Consider the following 12,581-nt stretch of genomic DNA (forward strand, 5'->3'; position numbering starts at 1 on the left):
TGAATTTCTTAATTGTGAAGAGTATTTATACTTGCCATATTTAAGACAAATATTACTGCAGTACCTATATTTCATCAAATGTTAAATTATTAAACCATATACAGTAACTTTACTGTTGTCACCTGACTGGTCGGTAAATCTGTCAATCAGCTCAAGGGGCACTCTGACAAGACGCGGGCACTCCTAAGAGACACGTGATTGGCTGCTGGAGGGTAAATCGACCAATGAAGGCAGAAATTGCAACCCACTCCTGCTCAGATGTTGAAATCCACTCCTCTTTGGTGCCCGCGTCTTGTAGTAGTGCCCCTTGAGATGATTGACAGATTAACTGACCAGTCCGGTGACGACAGTTACAGTAAAGTTGTTGTCTAAGATTTAAAAATTTAAGATTTGATTACTGCTATAACACCTTTTTAAAAAAATAAATAAATTGCGGACGAGGTTCTCTTAGTCAATCTTTTAAGTCGGAACTTCAAATGTGGCTACATGCTGCGGCCAACTTTTTGCCAACTTTTTTGCAAGTTTTCGATCTCCCGAAGCATCTGTTTTCAGGGGCGGAAATAGCGATGTGCATGAGCTCGTCGATTCGAAGGTAGACGTTTACCTCTGAAGTGAACGGCGCCTGATGATGGCTTCATTAGCGAGAATCAGATCCGTTTTGAAGTTAGCGAATAGTTAGAGCGTCGGGAACATCGCAAATCCCGCAATCCGGCCAACGGGTCCAAAGTTTCGGGACTTGGTCAAGTGCGCCTCGGCGTAGCAAGGGTTACCATCCTCTGGAGTCCAGCTGAGGATTAGGAGATGGAACTTTAAGTGCCTGCGCTAATGGCGGGTGTTTATCTCAATACTTTGTTTTTTTTGTGGCTCCCCGACTCGCTCTCATTTCCCAAAGCTGTCCCCGGAGCCCGCGCCGGCGTAATGACTTCCCGCGCGCGGCGCGCCCGGCGGAGGCAAGCAAATAACAAGATTGTCATTTGGGGCTGCCCGCAGACGCGCCTTTAATTGGCCGCCGTTGTTAAACGCGCTAGCTATTAGCCGTAGCGGCGCTGATTTCATGTCTTTGTTTATGGTAGCATTGGCTGGCGCCGGTGTGCAGAGGTGTGTGTCAGATAGATAGCGAGCACTCTCGGCGAGTCGGGTGGCGCTCTCCCCCCCGGGGGGCCCCTGTCGCAGTAATGGCCTGCTCCTGATTGCTCTGATACAGGTTAGGAATATTGGCTTTAATGATGTGTAAAATGAGCAAGCGGCGCCGCTGACATTTACAGATGGGCGCCGCCTTGGCCTGTTCTTCCCAACTGCTCATTAATTCGCGGGGAATGGCGAGCGCTTCTTTAAGTGAGCGCCCGACGCCTGATGCGCCGGCGCGACAAACAATAGCTCACCTTCCGCCCCCCCCTCCGTCGACTGTTCGCACAAATGGATTTGGGGCGGGGGTCGGAGGGGGTCCTGGAGGCTAAGGACTGTCGCTAAGTCCTTGATAAGGTTTTGGGTCCGCGTACAATCGAGAACTCAGCTGGGCTGGCGCGGGCGCCCCGGGGTCCTCATCTGGTCCACAGGTGTTGCCGCTGTCCTCATTTCTTTCGGGGCGACGAATGAGCCTGCGCTCAAAAATGCTCCCGGCGCAATTCTCTCTTGTTCCTCCTCCGTCGATGACGCTGCGCTCGGTTATTATGCGGCGACAAGTTTGGACGTTTTCCAGAATTTCTGCCTCGTGGGAGCAGCTACAACCGGGAGTCCTCGGGTGACGTCAGGACCGGAATTTATTCGCTCCTTAGAACATGCACCGGCCTATCCCCAATCTTAAATACCGATACCGTAAATTTCAGGCTATAAACCACAACTTTAATCTCATAGTTCAACCTAAAGTATCGACTTTGAGATTGAACTTCCGTTTCACCCGCCACTAGAGGGCACCCTCCAATAGGACTCACAAGCAAGCACATTACTTTTGTGTTGGTGCAGTACTCTAACAATCCAAGTGTGTCTCTTATGTTGAAAATATTTAGGTGCTGCTTTTGAGGTATGATGTTGCTGTAACCAGTCAGTTTGGAAATTTAAAAACAAACAAACTTTTAAATAAAAAACATTGTGTACAACCTGCAGCTTACTGTCCAGTGTGACAAATAGATTTTTGTTGGTGTTATTTACAGTCTGAAAAATACGGTTTATGCATATGGCTTATTCAGGGCCGATACTGATTATTTGTAGACAAAGAAGTTAATACCTGATTTTTCAATCCTACAGTCAGTTTCGCTAAAATATTGGCCTCAAATTAATGACAAAAAAAGGGCTGATGCCTGCATTTTCAAAATATCAAATATTATGATGACAATTTGCCCGATATATTTCTTACTTGAGGATTTATTTCACTTAGCACATGATTATTTGTTCAACCATATATTTTGGAGGGAAAAAAAAGTCAATTTAAAAGCTAAAAAGGTAAATATTCCACATCATCTTGATCAACTTGATTTGTTGTGAAAGTATGGCAGCTCCCCTCAACTTGCTTCCTTTCCAAAACAACTAGTGTACGTGAGAGTTTCCCGAGCAGCTTTATGATCCATGTAAATGGCGGCCCATGTTTCTCGTCCTACGCTGCACCCTCATTGGCGCTGCGCAGCTATTACGCTCTTAACTTGCCTTTTTATTACGCCGTCTTAATTAAGGAAAATCATATTTCGCGCATCGCTCAGCGGCTGGCCTTAATTTATTTGTAATTGTGGGGAACTTGTTGATGGAGAGCTGACGGATTAGGACGGTCAACAGGTTCGTGCGCAACACACTGCCGGGAAGAGTCGACGATTGTGCCGAGATGCCACCTGCAACCGGGCGCTAATAAGGCAAGCCATAATGGCCTCTGTCCGGCCTCCTACTTGCCGGTCGCCTGGAAAGCTTTGGCCATGTTGAAGGAGGACAAAAATGGTCAAAATTCCACATTTGGCCAGAAAAAAAACCCTTTTTGGGCCCCCCCAACACATGATTCTCACAGTATTTTAGCCTTAGGTCCTGCTCGTGTTATGTTGACATTTGTCACCATCTGGGTGAAATTTCAGCTCCCTCGGGTTTTGTTTCAATAGTTTCCCGCTGATGTGGAATGCCTGTGATGTAGAGATCAAAGGATTGGGTGAAATCCCAGGCAAGGGTTAAAGAGGAGCTGCTTTCGTGGCTGCACTTACAAGAGTTGCATTTGTTTTCCCTTCTCTGCTCATCAGTTTAAGAAATCAGCCATCCTTTGAGTTTTGAATCTCCATAATGAAAGTCTTTTAATGCCTCCAATTTATTGCCTGGGCAGCCAACGGAGTAATTAGCTTTGTACTGCTTTTTTTTTTTTCTGAAAAGATGTAAAAAGCAGCACAATGGCACTTAGCAGATTACCTTAAATGGAAAATTTCAACACAATCTCATTCAACAACTCTTCTTTTTTTCCGTACTGGGGATCATTAATGAGAGAAATCATTTTGCCCGTGGTCAAATAGTGACACTTTTCACTAAACACGCGTTTACGCGTTAATTTACAAGTCTTACAAGTGAAAAAATAATGTCAACCTCTTTTTATGCTTCTTATTGACACCAGTCGAAATGACTGTGCTGGGGGTATTTCTCATGTAGGTTTATTTGAATTTCATTTAACTTAATTCTTTTGAAGTATATTGTCCAATCTTTTGACTTTTAGATAAAAGGCGTTTCACATCAAAGCGAAAGCATTGAAAGAGGATACTAGGGAGCTGAAATTTCACCCAGATCATACCAAGATTCTAGAGTTTTACTTTCAAATGCATAGTAATACCACACATTGAAATTCTCATGTTGTTCACTCCCCCGACTGCAGACTACATTCCATAATCAAGCAAATAATAAAGTAGGCAATAAAACAAAACAAAGATAAAACAGTAATAGCGCAATAAGGAAATTACAATGAACCACTAATAAATGAACATGTTAAAGTTTCAATGTGTGCCATCCCTTGTGTAAAACACTGCAAGAATAATGTGGAAAAAAAATGACCCAAAAATGATTAAATTGCAGTCCAACTTGCAGAAACCAGAAGTGTCCCTGATTTACCTTACGCAACAGATTTTTTTTTTTTTTTCAGGCAGCGTGACAGGCGCTGTTTCCCACCCATACGGCTGTACTTGTACCCTACCTCCCTGCCGGTGTTTTCTAGTTACAGGCTCCCATGAATATGCTCCCGCAAGTTTAAATAAAGAGGTTCAGGAAGACTCGGATCAATTGTGGCGGCCCGCAGTCGATGGCGCAAACGGAATCAGATAATTGAAGTCGGTGTGGAGCTAACTGGATTATCGCTTGTGCCACGCCGCTACATTACGAGCATCCGTCACACGTCTGTCATTTAACGGCGCCCGGGAGCCGCCATTGATTACAAAAACGCCGCCATTGCTGTCAATTAGCAAGTCGTACACGGTTAATTTCAAGCGAATGGATCAGGCCCCTAGTTGAATAAATACGTTTTTAATCGCAAATTTGTCGTGACAGCGGGAGTGGAATTTCTGAAATGGGGAAGTAATCACTCGAAAAATGTTACGTCGCGGCTATGAACAAATGCTAACGTTAAAATGTGCCAATGTAACTCACGCCATCGTGTTTGTTGGCATAGCAAGCGCACACTTCATTATGTGAAAGCCTGTCCTATGCAACGTTCATGGAATCTCCGCAATCTCTCTCCAATCTGAACAACACCTGTGCAAAGCAGTCATCTAAAAGAGTAAATAATACGTTCAGTTCCCATTAGCAAAACAAAGTGGAGTATCTTTTTTCCCTCCGCCTCCCAGCTGATTTCCCCGGGCAACAGGCGGGTTTATGCAAATGAGGCCACTCTTTACATTGACATAATTAGGTACTAATTACCAATCATTTGGTGACGAACGTGTGCGTGCAGCTGTGCCGCACGTTCACGATATACAGATGCCGCATGTGGCGGCGCATATCAACTCATGTTTGGAGACGACAGGTCATTGGTCACATGATTTTGCAACATATGTTTGTGTTTTGATAGACGGACATTTTTTTGCTTTCAGATTTTTGCTGTTCTTTTTTTTGCATCTATCTCTGTGTCCATAAGCATTGGTGGTTTAGGCGATTGGGTGGTTGGCCCAATGCACTGAACACATGTTAAAAACATTGAAAAATGAAAACAATTCCTTGGAAAAATCAGCAGCCAGATTTTTCCCAATTTAATTTTGAATGTACCATATTTTCAGCACTATAAGGCGCACCTAAAAGCCTTATTTTTTTTTAAAAGCTGATGGTGCGCCTTATAACCAGGTGCGCCTTATATATGGATCAATATTGAGATTGGGATTCGTAGATGGGGAATGAAGTGATTAAGTAAGCTTCACCTGTTTTTTTGTGTGTTTACAGTTGAACAAGGTTGCTCATATTGACATTGAGTTATAATGCTATTGAGAGTTTAGAGTTATTATTTGAGTTATTGTTATTACGTTGAGTATTACTATATGGTGATTGAAAAGGTTTTAAAATATGTCATTGATTGAGGGTGCGCCTTATAATCGGTGCGCCTTATATATGCAAAGCGTTTTAAAATGTCATTAATTGAGGGTGCGCCTTATAATCCGGTGCGCCTTATAGTGCGGAAAATACGGTAGTTTAAATGTCTTGACTTTAACCTGCCTCAAACTGTAGGAATCCTGACTAATGAAGTCCCACTGCCCCCCACCAAAACTAAAATTTATCATTTCACATATAAATTAATTATGGCCAAAAGGGTTCATTATAATATGAAACTAGAGCCATCACATTTTGTAGGCCTAAAAAGCAAGGATTTTACATGCAGTAATCTTCAGAAAAAAGTAGGTTGACCTGAACCTGCTGTTGCCCTTCTTCTTTTTGATCTGTAAACATCTCATAAATCACAATTTGGGGGGGGGGGGGGGGGGGGGGGGTGAACAGGGCATAAATAACGACCAAAGAAACCTCGATTTGAGCCAGGATCTGCAGATTATGAGGCTGTGGTGCTAACCACTAGTCCACCGTGCTTCTGGAAAGTCACTTCTTGTTCATTTTGATTCCAAATCTGTGTCTGTGTGTGTGTGTTTTTTTTTTCATCAGAGCAAGACGACTCCTTCGAGTTCATGATCGTGTCCCTGACTGGTCAGACGTGGAACTTTGAGGCGTCGACGTATGAGGAGCGCGAGCTGTGGGTGCAGGCCATCGAGAGTCAAATCTTCGCCAGCCTGCAGTCGTGCGCGATCATCAAGAATAAGGTGCTTGACAGCGGCTGCCGCGTTCTTCGCCGTTTTTCCCCCCCTCCCGTCCCCTCCTCCTCCTGTTACACGCGGGAAGCCGTCCGACAGGTGCGCAGCCGTCTCGCTTTATTGCAAGTGACAGGCGTCACGGACGGAAGGCGGCTGCTGTCAGCGGCGGGCCTCATTTTCATCTTTTACTTCCCCTCTGCCTGCGTGCGTGATGGTGCTCCATTTACAAGCGTTGTCCTTCTTCTCCGCCGCTGATGAGTTCGCCGCGACTCATTCTCCCTCTCCCTCTGTGTGTTTCCGGTTCGGACGCAGTCTCGATTAGGGAGCCAGAGCGACGCCGTGGCCATCCAATCCATCCGCAACGTGAGGGGCAACAGCTTCTGCGTGGACTGCGATGCTGCAAGTGAGTACATCTGTTTCAGGAAGACAACGCTTTCTGTCTTCACCGGGTTTACAATGACCTGGTTTACACGCCGTACATAAATGTCTTGTTTTCCGTTTCCGGTGACGCACATCTGCTATGGCTGTGTTGTACACCGACACAACCCGAGATGCAAAAAGTGAACATGACAAAACAGGAATAAAATAATACATATTTATGGGTGATGGGGAATCAGCCCTGCTGGTAAATGATCGTTTATGAGGAATGAATACAGTATTCACACACTTTAATCCTAAAACAACATTTTTACATCATGTTTTTTACAGATCATTTGTTTTAGTAAGGATTTATATAAGACACGGCAGAATAGCTTTTTATTTATATTGCACAACACAAGAAGAGGAATTTATGACTTATGTACGCAAAGGAAGAAAAAGTACCGTATTTTCTGCACTATAAGACGCACCTAAAAGCCATAATTTTTTTGAAAAGCTGATGGTGCGCCTTATAATCAGGTGCGCCTTACATATGGATCAATATTGAGATTGGGATTGGGAACCGATAAAGTAAACTTTATCTGTTTCTTTTGTGTGTTTACAGTTGAACAAGGTTGGTCATATTGACATTGAGTTATTATGCTATTGAGCGTTATTATTTGAGTTATTATTGTTATGACTTTGAGTATTACCATATTGTGATTGAAAAAGTTTTAAAATATGTTATTAATTGAGGGTGCGCCTTATAATCCGATGCCCCTTATTTATGGAAACAGTTTTAAAATGTCATTAATTGTGGGTGCGCCTTACGGTAGTTTATAAAAATTACTAAAAGAAACTTCCTCTAATTGCCCCATTCTAACACAGCCGTATATTTCTCTAAAACCCTAAACTTTTGACCTGATTAGGACTTAAAAAATAGAAAAACTTGTACCTGGTTAACCAGCTTCTCTTATGTGTGCCAATCAGCTCCCTGCACCTATTGTGTAATGCCCAGGTGTTCCTTGTTGTCCTGTCAGTTTTGAGTGTAGTTTAGTTTCCTTTTTTCGTTCAGTTCTTGCCGGGTCAATGATGTTGATTACGTTGACGTTGTTGTTGCTACTGTCACCGTCAGTACAATTGTTCTGTTTTTATCCCTGTCTATTTTTCCTATTTCCTTTATTTTACATTTTCCCACCCTCTCCCACCATGTCCTGTTAAATAAAAATGTTGAAGCTCAGAAGTGCCAAGCAGACCGGCCCATTGGACTCATGAAAACAAGTCATCAAATCCCCGCGCTAGCTTAAATCAATAACTAGTGACAGCACATAGGGTGATGCTGTCACAATCAAGCGAAAAATAAAAAACGAGTAGTTGCTAAGGCTGCAGTGTGATGTTTTTGTAAGTGACTGAGACCCGGTGTTCTCTCCCTTGCACAGATCCAGACTGGGCCAGCTTGAACCTGGGTGCCCTGATGTGCATCGAGTGCTCGGGCATTCACAGGAACCTGGGCACGCACCTTTCGCGCGTGCGCTCCCTGGACCTGGACGACTGGCCCGTGGAGCTCAGCATGGTGATGACGGCCATCGGTAACTCCATGGCCAACAGCGTCTGGGAGGGCGCCCTGGAGGGCTACAGCAGACCAGCTAGCGACAGCACCAGGTCACATTGCATTTACACTACAAGTCGATTCACTACAGTCGATAATTATTCAGGGCGCCGATTTTTTACAGTACCGAGGTTGACGCCGCTTAGCATCTTCCCGCTAAATGTGTTGACGAACTCCTCCTCACTTGACACCTAAGCGTTAATCGGAGGCAGGGGTGGAGGAGTCTCCAAAAATGCCGGCCCGCCACAAGTCGGCCTCGGAAGGCGCACCGGGCGGAAGGTTGTTTATCTCGCGGTGACAGGTGAGGCCCGGTGTCCCGGGCTGACTAATGGCCTGCTGTGTAGCGGCGTGTGCAGGTAATTAAGCACACCATTATGGTTAAAGCCTAACCCCGAGAGCCGGAGCCCGGGGCCCCTAGCGGCCCCGTCACATATCCATCATCGGGGCCCGGGTCATCACTCTGTCTGTCACGATCGTCGCCGTCTGACTCTTCTCCCTGCCGGCGCTTTGGACTTACTGGGGAACAAGTCAACGACGCTTCTTCTATTTCTTACCTTCAGTCGTGTGACGAGTTTTGTAAATGTTTTGGAAACAACCTCACTGACGCATAATCGCCAGTAGATGGCATCATGGGCCGTTTTAGAAAGGGGATCACCGCAGTTTGGCAGTCCACTTTTGCCAGTGTCAAAAAGCTCTTAAATCTTGAATCTTTATTTTGATTGACCAAATCATTTTGGCAGATATTCACTTGTGTGAATGTCAGTCTTGGAAGCGACTTTACTGATACACAATTACCAGTAGATGGCATCGATGGATCGTTTTAGACATGAGATTACCACAGTTTGTCAGTCCTATTTTCGTAATGTCAAAAAGTGCTAAAAATGTCTGGCAGTGATAGGACATGTCCGATGAACAGGATTTCTTGAATCATTGCTTTGATTGACTAAATCTGGTTGGTCCAGCGTTGCTCTGAATTTATAGCTCAGATTGACTCTCCTCACGGGAAGACTTTGTTTGATTAATGGAAGTGATTGGATTGTAAATATTTCAAGTCTGTTCTGTACTAAAACGCTAACATCTCCCTTGTCTTTGCTATTCAACCCTGGATTCACATTTTCATTTATTGTGCTTGAACCTGAACACTGTTTTTCCTTTCCACAGTTAAAAACTCAATCACAACTGCATGCAGTTGTCACATATTGGTGTTTTTTCGGCTTTTATTGGTTGCTATGTGCATTTGTATAGATAACTTGTGAAATGACATTAGTGTGGACAATATGTAGGAAATATCCATCCATCCATTTTCTATAAATTTGTTGGTAGCAAACATGCAGGCATCTGTTGAAGATGTTTTAATCAGGCAATTTAAAACATTTGTTGTTTTTTTTTAATTATAAAACTTCCTAATAACATATTTCTGTGTAAATGTTGCGACCTGCGACGTGACAAAAATATATCTATTTTTTTGCTCAATTTTTGTTACTTCAGCTCATATACCATTATGACTTATAGTCCAAAAAATACAGTACTATCTTAAATGCCAATTTTGTATTATTTTCATGCATTTGAAAAGGCGCTCAAGCACATATGGTGAAGCGGCATTTCGCTGTGCTGCTGCACTCAAATGAAATAAGCGCTTGAACTCAACTTTTTGAAAGTACAAAACCGAGTAAAAACATCGTGGCAAGCCTCCATAGAGGAAGTTTTTTTTTAAGACGCGAAAGCATCAGGCCCCTTTTTCCTCTTGCCACTTCTGCGCTGAATGATGGCCTACAGTTATTTATCGAATGCTTTCTGCTCTAAATCGCTGGCGCCAGTCGTCCCCATGAGAGATTATTGATGTTGATTCCTCTCGCTACCACTGTCACTCGTCCCGCGTGTCGCCTGGGGAAGGGAGGTCCTTCATTGTCTTAAAAAAAAAAAAAAAAGATCTTATCCCGGAGCGGCATCTCCATTATTTTCCCGCGCCAAACAATAAATCTCATTTGCAGCATAAGTAATCTTGCAAGCGCTTGTAAAGTATCACATGGTTAGCGAGAAGCTCATGCGTCTGCTGTGCTGTTGCTTTATCATGAATGATGAATTATCTGTAACTTAATGGGATTCCTTCTCTTTTTCCACGCCATAAATCCTCACCTGACGTCTTTTTCTTTTTGCCGCGCGTGCTTTTTTTTTTTTTTTTTTTAATTGTGTCCCGCTGGTGACGTGCGCCGGCACGCCGCTCCCGCTAAACATTAGTGACACCTCATGGAAACGACTCAGTAACTACTCGGGTATCAAACGGCCGCCTGATTGAATGTCTCCTGCAACACTAGTTTTACCCCCTGCTGCTTTCTTCTCTTTATTTTTTGATATGCATTGTATTTGGAGGATTTCACGTGAACGTGCTCATGCACAAGATGCCTTCAGTTTATAGCCAACGCCGCGCAGACTGAGACGACTTCAGACTTATTGCAGCTATGCTAACGCGATAGGCTTATTTCCATTTAGTTACCGTATTTTCCACACTATAAGGCGCACCTAAAAGCATTATTTTTTTTCTAAAGCTGATGGTGCGCCTTATAATCAGGTGCGCCTTATATATGGATCAATATTGAGATTGGTAGATAGGGAATGAAGTGATGCTAAAGTAAAGTAAGCTTTAACTGTTTCTTTTGTGTGTTTACAGTTGAACAAGGTTGGCCATGTTGACATTGAGTTATTATGCAATTGAGAGTTTAGAGTTATTATTTGAGTTATTGTTATTACTTTGAGTATTACTATATTGTGTTTGAAAAAGTTTGAAAATATGTCATTAATTGAGGGTGCGCCTTATAATCCGGTGCGCCTTATATTGCGGAAAATATGGTACTCTAAACACAGCAGGCATGAACTTATTCTTGCTATTTTTTTGTAATAATTATTGAATGGCGCATTTCTTAATATTTCTAACTTAATATGCCTTCAAAATGCAACATAGGCAAACTTCAAAATAAACACAACAAATAAAACAAACATCAATGCAATAGCCATATCAGGCTTTTATTTTGAAGTGTTCCCTTAGGCTGCTGGTTGTGTTCCATTTAGCTTGACACGTCCAAGTGGTTGACATGGAGAATAGACGTATGGTGCATTCAAATGCAGTTATATAAAACTCATAAGAATGAAAAGCCATTTTTGTGTTATTAATAATGTCATATTATTGTATAATGAAAGCCTTTGCATCATTTCCCCCTGATAGCAGTTTTTTTTTTAAAAAAAAAAAGAAAAAGACCGACAAAATTAGAAAATTGCTCTCCAAAGTAAGTCAATGAGTCACAAAACCTCTCTGCAAAAGAAAAGTATTATTTCAATTAGCGGTGGCACTTATTACAAAGAACATTTTTGACTCAAGACCCTCTTTAAATAACACTTTTTTCCTCCGGTAATATTTGTGCCATGTAACACAATGAAAATGCATTTAACAATGTTAACATTCCCCAAAAAGTCAAATGGCGTGTTTAGAATACTAGTTTGCAATCATCCCTAATGTTAGGGCTCCTAATTTCCTCTGCGACATGTACCTTTGTGAATTGGGAACCAAAATGTATCCTTTTTGAAATTGTTCACGTGGAGTTTTAAGAGCGCCGTTGTCCACCGCGTCTGGCTTAGATGACGAATAGTGTGTCAGGTGCGCGCTCCCAACTGGTAATTGATCAACGAATCGATTGTGGGAAAAACATTTGTGGGCGTCTCCTGCAGTGACCGCATTCAGCAACTATTAGAAGGGAGTTGTTGTTTTCATTAGCGCCCGCAAGTCGCCATGTTTTGCACGCCGCCTCTAATTGCTTGGCGAGTTTGTGATAGAAAAGAGCAGACGGAGAGAAAGAAACAGACGGCCGTTCTCATTTGGGGGCGGAGGGGGGGGGGGGGGGGGGGGGGGATGTCCCGGAGCGCGGGCCGACACGGACGGCTATCCCTCACCGGCGCAGCCCCCCCCTCTCTCCGTCACCCTCCGTGGGCCGCGCGCCGCCCTCGGCCACGGCCAGGTAATAGCTCTGATGAGAGCCCTCCACTTTGTTTCAGAAATAATTTGCCACTCCTGCCGCCTGCAGGGGCTGCGCGGTAATAAAAATGAATCACAGCGCTAACCTCTCCAAACTTGTGCCCCCACCTCGGCGGGGAGACTTTAACCCCTTCTCGTCTCTCAAAAGAAGGACTCGCCGCTTACTAGTACTCGAACTCCCAGAAGAGCTTTCAAATGGCCTGGAGGAGACTCATTAATTAAGATGACTGAAAGAGCGGCTGGCTCACTCGCTCGCTCTGTCTAAATCAAAGCCACAGGTCAGTAATTAGGCTCGCACACTCACTAATTACCCCCATGCCACCGGGCTGCTTTTCCTCCACCTTAAAGACGTCCAAAG

The 12,581-nt window shown here is 43.7% G+C and overlaps 1 protein-coding gene across 1 annotated transcript in view; it reads left to right on the forward strand.

The window, feature by feature from the left end:
* Positions 1-12,581, forward strand: part of agap3 (ArfGAP with GTPase domain, ankyrin repeat and PH domain 3) — a 79,400-nt gene that overhangs the window by 57,014 nt on the left and 9,805 nt on the right. Inside the window, exons 14-16 of the mRNA XM_088428736.1 lie at positions 6,088-6,242; positions 6,546-6,636; positions 8,030-8,252. Coding sequence (XP_088284862.1) covers positions 6,088-6,242; positions 6,546-6,636; positions 8,030-8,252 — 469 coding nt within the window. The remainder of the gene's footprint in view (positions 1-6,087; positions 6,243-6,545; positions 6,637-8,029; positions 8,253-12,581) is intronic.

Source organism: Hippichthys cyanospilos, chromosome 12, assembly GCF_059441005.1.
Source record: "Hippichthys cyanospilos isolate Australia breed blue-spotted pipefish chromosome 12, RoL_Hcya_1.0, whole genome shotgun sequence".
NCBI lineage: Eukaryota > Metazoa > Chordata > Actinopteri > Syngnathiformes > Syngnathidae > Hippichthys > Hippichthys cyanospilos.